The sequence below is a fragment of the Cydia strobilella genome, chromosome 9 (assembly GCF_947568885.1).
Source record: "Cydia strobilella chromosome 9, ilCydStro3.1, whole genome shotgun sequence".
NCBI lineage: Eukaryota > Metazoa > Arthropoda > Insecta > Lepidoptera > Tortricidae > Cydia > Cydia strobilella.
The window spans coordinates 3227137-3233835 of NC_086049.1; the positions used below are offsets into that span (position 1 = coordinate 3227137).

The 6699-nt window shown below is 37.9% G+C and overlaps 1 protein-coding gene across 1 annotated transcript; it reads left to right on the plus strand.

The window, feature by feature from the left end:
• The first annotated feature begins 285 nt into the window (after window positions 1-285).
• Window positions 286-5762, plus strand: LOC134743865 (uncharacterized). Its single transcript, XM_063677491.1, has 7 exons — window positions 286-435; window positions 933-1106; window positions 2728-2879; window positions 3956-4001; window positions 4217-4297; window positions 4821-4924; window positions 5456-5762. The coding sequence occupies exons 1-7, from the start codon at window positions 418-420 to the stop codon at window positions 5535-5537; spliced, it is 657 nt and encodes a 218-aa protein (XP_063533561.1). The 5' UTR covers window positions 286-417; the 3' UTR covers window positions 5538-5762.
• The last annotated feature ends 937 nt before the right edge of the window (window positions 5763-6699 follow it).

A 6699-nucleotide genomic window follows, 5' to 3' on the forward strand; every position in this document is an offset into this window, starting at 1 on the left:
CATAGTTTTATTTCATAGGGGAATCGTTAAATAGTTGCTAAGTAATTGTTGTTAGAGTCAAATTATGCCCTCACCTACTGCACACTCAATGAGTAACTGTCACCAATATCAAAAATAACAACTATAAACATGCTTTAACCCGAAAAACATTCCCTGTTCAACAGTCGTTTTATTTCTAATGACATTAATCCCCTTAACACGTCAATCTAGAACGATTAATTCCATGCCAATTAAAATATATTAATACCGCCCAACTATTAGTCCTCGCACGGGCGCCTTCTTATAACGAGACAACCCGCCATTCATTCACCACTTGCCAGCAAAAAGTGTTCATTCGTTGCAGGAGCCAGTAAAAAGTATAAACGTTGCGATTTTTACTAATAACGGTAATAACTGAGTTTGCGATATCCTAGAAAAATGGAGGAGATTAAAAATGTAAGTTGTAGATTCCGCCAGTCTCATGGCTCGAGTTTTCGACTTCGAGTTTTTATTTACGATATTTTTTTAAGTTAAAAGAAATGTATATTTGTGCACTGGATTTTCTGGTCGAAGATTACGTAATTATAAGAGCTTATAGTAATTATTAAACAATAACATTTCTTATTAATACCTTGCTAATAGAGTTTATTAAAATGCGCAAATATCTTCGCATACCGCTTGTTTATAGTGATTACAATTATCGATACGTAATAGTTTTAATCATGACGATATGTTTAGTTGTTTATTTTTATCTATTTACTAATAGTAATAAAACACTTAATTAATAAATACTAATTTTTGCTAAAAATTATTGTATACGTTCGTGTTTTTGGTTTAGCAGTTCAATAATTATAATATGAAAATCAAAATCATTGTTTTCTAATTAATTGGATCTACAGCAAACAAAATTGGGAGAAAGGTTACTTGTAGTCTCACCAATATGTCATCTTCAGATGAAACTGCCCAAGGCGTTAGTTGAAGAGCTTCGCAAAGCGGAGCAACGCTCGACCATCTGCTGGGAGTCCAGCAACGAGGGGGTCCACGAGAGGGTCAACTTCGATGACACGATCTGGGGGCTCAGTCTGGCTGGCGGCGCGTTTTATAACACCCCTCTTAGAGTTACACAGGTACTAGTAAAACTTGGAGCAACGCTCAGCGCGCTTCTGAGCATCTAGCAACGAGGGGGTCCACGAGGGGGTCAGCTTGGCGACCTGGGAGCTCAGTCTGGCTGGCGGCAACTTTTAAACCACCCCTCTTAGGGTTACACAGGTACCTACGGAGGACTTTGGAACCTAGGTTTATTGGCAGATTATTTCAATTATATTGGCGGGCGCCCCGGTCAGCCATCTCTTGGGAATCAAGCAACGAGGGGTCCACGAGAGGGTCAACTTCGATGACACGATCTGGGGGCTTAGTCTGGCTGGCGGCGCGTTTTATAACACCCCTCTTAGAGTTACACAGGTACTAGTGATTTTTGAGGAGCTAGTTATAGTTTAATGTCAGTATCATCGATATTGTAGAGCTGCTGACCAGCATTTACATTTAGTTAAGGATCCTCTTAGGGTGTCCTACCTCCAGTGTCAGTTTGACGTGTTATTTTTGGGACATCCTGTATATCTATTTTGTAGGAAATTTTATACTGATTATTTACGTACATTTTTTGCTGTGGGCTACCGTTTACGAGTTATTTACGAATAACTAAAAAAAAACGACCTTTTTCATTCATGTTTCATTTTAATTTTTCATTTAATCCTAGCGAGAAAGGGTACTGAATCTTTTATGTAGATTACTTATGTAGTAGTTTTTTTTTGCTGCGGGCCACCGTTTAAGTTATTTACGAAAAAACTATAAAAAAGGGACCCTAAAATCTTCTCCCCACCCTTTAGCTTCACCCCCACCCTCCGGTACTTTTAGTATGTTGTTTAATACATCATTCCCTACAACTATGCCAAAATTTGCTTATACACGAATTATTTCCCCTGTATATCCTTTGTTCGGTGGCCTAAAGTATTTTGTACGGTTTATTAAATTAATCTCTTTATGGCCGTATTTTAAAACTGGCACGCGAAGGTATAAAGTGAATTTGAATGAGGACTAAATTCCATATTGAAACGAGGTTTATATTGTCTCAGAATGTGCGTAAATTATTTCGGTCCGATACCCTTTTATACCCTAAACTTGACAAGTTGAAACCCTTTTCATTTGCAAACCGCGAGCGAAATGAATCACGAAATATATTAAGGGAAGAATTGTTTTATTTCTTGAATACTGTTTTAAACGTATTTCTCGCTATTTTGAATTAATGCCATATCATACCATTTGACATTTATTACCTCCTAAGGCCCACCATACAAACAAATTGCTAGTTTAATTTGAAATTAATAGTGTAAGAAATAAAGTAGCCACATTTTACGGTAGCCCTTAACCTTGGGTATGTGGCTATGTCCACAGGAGAAACGCGGGCCTAATTGCTGTGTATGACTCAGAAAGGCCGTTTTAGCAAAATGGTCCTGAACGATATAGCCCCGTACGATAGGTTTGACGATGGCAAAAATGAATCAGTGCTAGTGTTTAATTAAATATTCACTCAAGTCTTATCGATATACATATGAAGCAATTTCTAAATCAAAATAACAAATATGACTCCTCCTCAAACTACTAATTAAAAGCGTCAGCTCTTCATTCTTAATAAAATCATAAAATATATCCAACATCATGAAAATCATGAACATCACATATTGGTTGTAGGTAAAAGAAGGCAGCCGAGCCGAACACGCAGGCATCAAAGTCGGTGACTACCTGACGAGCATCAACGACATTGACAGCATGACGCTCACGATACAGGAGGCTCACGATATGATCCTTGAGTCGGGGTTGCAGATTAAGTTCGCGCTGTCTGCGTAAGTACCATATCCAACTTTAGAACTTTGGTACTGAAAGTTTTTAAACTGCGCGCCCCTCCCCAGTATGTACATATGTACATCTACGCAGGCAGCAAAATCGGTGACTACCTGGAGCATCAGTGACATTGACAGCACGACGCTCACGATACAGGAGGCTCATGATATGATTCTTGAGTTGGGGTTGCAGATTAAGTTCGCTCTGTCTGCGTAATTACCTTATCTAACTTTAGAACTTTGGTACTGAATGTTTTTAAACTGCGCGCACCTCCCCAGTATGTCCATATGTACATCTACGCAGGCAGCAAAGTCGGTGACTACCTGACGAGCATCAATGACATTGACAGCACGACGCTCACGATATCGGAGGCTCATGATATGATTCTTGAGTCGGGGTTGCAAATTAAGTTCGCGCTGTCAGCGTATAAGTACCTTATCCAACTTGAGAACTTTGGTAAGTACTGAAAGTTTTTAAACTGCGCGCACCTCCCCAGTATGTACATCTACGCAGGCAGGAAAGTCGGTGACTACCTGACGAGCATCAATGGTATTGACTCGACGACGCTCACGATACAGGAGGCCCACGATATTAATTTAAACTAAATTTAAACTGTCTAGCTATCACGGTTCATGAGATACAGCCTGGTGACACAGACGGACGGACAGACAGACAGACGGACAGCGGAGTCTTAGTAATAGGGTCCCGTTTTTACCCTTTGGCTACGGAACCCAAAACTGTTGGAGCACAATTACCCAGTGGGGAGCAGAGTGGGCACAATTTACGGTAACTTATAATTATTTTCCAGTTCAGTAGCGCCTTTTGGTGCACCCTAGCGCAGTATGATTTATGTGTTAAAAGTTTCGAACCAATTTAAAGTTTTAAGGGTAAAACTATTTTGTTCGTGGTAATTTAAAATTGTTACTCGCGTTACTCTTGTAATTAAAATGGAGCTGTGCTTTGTTACATTTTTAGACAAACACCTTTGCAAATATATTTTAGAATTGAAACAGGTTTTAGCTATCGCTATCTTTCAATCTTTATATTCTAACCTAAGCTACGCTCTTATATTTTTCAGGCCTGATGTTGAAGAAACGGTTCATACAGTTTATCAAGATGTTTTTGTAAGTTAAAAAGTCAAACAACTAATTTTGTAAATCTTTTCATTAAGAGCTGCGGTGCCACACACACACACACACACACACATACACATACACACACAGCGGTCAAACTTATAACGCCTCTCTTTGGGAGTTAAAATAGTTTTGAAAGAGACGTGAGGTTATAAAACTAAGTAACAAATACTAAGTGAGTAAAGTACATATTAGCAATTTTGCAGGAAGATGAAGAAGAGGAAAAACGACGCGTGCAGGAGGTGAAATCATTAAGAAAACAAGAAGTTTTTAAAGGCGCTAAAACGGTAAGTTGCGCGGTACGTAAAATGGGGTAACTTTAGGAAATGTTGGGCTTACTTTGAAAGTCTCCATGGCCACAAATTTATCATTACTTATTAATTATTTTCTCGAACTGTTCATGTTATAAGTTAGATTTATTGTTCATTTACTAAAAATCCCGCCCGGACGTAATTTCGCCCATGCATTTCAAAGTCACCCCGGTTTACCAGTACTGTTCCCGCCCCGCAGTTTCTCTTTGCCTCGTTATTTATGTTTCTACTTCTTAGAAATATAATACGCAAAAAAAAACTATATTTCTGTGCAATTTTGTCTATGGTAGCTAGTGATATGGGAACATTTTTTAAACAATAAATATTATGGTACTTTCTTACGATGTGGCAAAAGCAATTTAAAAAAATCGTATTTGAGATAATCGACATTGTTTGAAGCACCAAACGATTGTTTATTTTTAACAAGAAAAATTAAACTATGATAAAAAATAACAGAAAAATATAAAGATCAAATAAAAATGTGTCTACTGTATTTAAGAACGATGCGTGGAGTCTGGCGTGGCCGTGCAGCAAAAAACGCGATATAATGTACCGCGAATCGAACTGTTTTCTGGTCCCCAGTCGGTATCTGGCGAAGCATTCGTAAGTTTTGGAGTCATCATTTTATTTTTCCTATTGAAAGCTTTCAATAATTATATTTGGCCCTGAGATAGTCTCGCTACAAGCGGCTTACATATGGCAATAATGTGCGCATGTCATATTGTCATGTATAGAAAGAGACTAAGATAATTGTGACTTTACTCACCAACCCGTCTGTCACCGTTAAAGCGTTCGCTATATTGTATGGGAAGTTTGATAGATCTCTGGTGCGTGACGTTGATCAGTCTGTTAACTTTACTGTGGTTGGTGCAACTGGCCCTTAGTAAAGTCAGCCAAAGCCGTCCCGATGTAGCGTCTAATGTTCTTTTAGCGACAGAAAAGGAAAATCAGAAATAAAATTTGTGTACACGAAAAAAACACAATTTTTCAAAGAATCTTGATATTATTTAGATATATATTTTATCTAATATCGCTTCTTTTTATGAAAAGCAACATTCTTACTCAGTATTAAATATTTACTCTCTGCGTCTCTGCTGTCGTCTTCCCGACTGTGACACATTTTTCTTATTACAGGGACAGAAATTTAATAGAAAGCAATGGAATTGGAAAGGAAAGCAAACCGGATATAGCTCCGACTGTGGAAGTTGATAACTGAAGCTGAATAAACGATTTTTAACAAAAAAAAATTTATATTGACTCATCGAAACTAATTCCTTTGTTTTCAGAGATGTTCTAAATTTGAATGTCATTATTAAATCGATATCGACGTTATTATTACGCAATAATAACATTTTCACATATAAGAATTTCATAATTGGCCGTGAGTTCGTTTTGAACGCATCATAGAGAGTTCAAAATATCCCTGTACCTAGATAAAAACAATATTTCTAGTTAGAATGCAGGTTCATACTATTACGTTTATCAAGTAAAGTGGATCAATATAATGTAGTTAGCAGATTGCAGAACGTAGGTCCAAATAAATTTTGTCAACAAAAACAATTTGATTTACTGTCCGGATTGCTATACGGACAAAGTTGTATACGTGATTTATGACAACCCCTTTCTATCTACAAATATTTAGCCGAATATAATGAAGCTTTGAAGCTACCCTTTTAAATGATATAGCGCTAATTAAATATACTTTTCTTGCACTGTTGCGAACTTTACCTTTCAATCAGTGGTGGATTTACCCTAAGGCCAAGTAGGCCCGAGCGGCTAGATATTAGGGGCGGCACTCGGCAGGGGCCTAGGGCGGCAGACACTGCAAATCCGCCACTGCTTTCAATTCCTTTCTTTCTCAGTACTGAAGAAGAAAAAAAAATAATTTAATATACTGCACAGCATGGATATTTACAATGCTTTCTTTAGAAATGTTACCGTCATCAAAGAATAAATAATAGTACTTAGGTACAGAAGATTCTCTATTACGACATAAAGATATGATTGCTAGGTAGCGCAAGCGCGAACAGGCGTCCGTTCGTTCCGTAGCGGACGTAGCGGTGCGCGGCAACTACTATGGCTAGACACCAAAATTGGTGTGGGCCGCATGTACTTGTAGCGACGCGACGAAATCGCGGAGCCACGCCTGCCGTCATTATATATTTATGTAAAAAAACTGCTTTAAAATTTTATTCGATTAACCATTGCGTTTAGGAAAATGAGTTCTAACTAGGTACTGATGTGCCGACGGAAGTTTCCTAAATTGTGAAATATTCACATGGGAAAATTTCGCGAAACTTGTCATATTTCTGTATTGGAATCGAAATTAACTAACATTTTCCTGAAATTTCCGAGAACTTTTCCAACTTCTTGGAAAC

Bases quoted from the DNA above. Each gene is read 5' to 3' on its own strand.
- LOC134743865 (XM_063677491.1), top strand. The intron at 1,107-2,727 runs GTACTAGTAAAA...TATTGGTTGTAG, and splicing joins CCCCTCTTAGAGTTACACAG to GTAAAAGAAGGCAGCCGAGC. The intron at 4,298-4,820 runs GTAAGTTGCGCG...ACTGTATTTAAG, and splicing joins TTTTTAAAGGCGCTAAAACG to AACGATGCGTGGAGTCTGGC.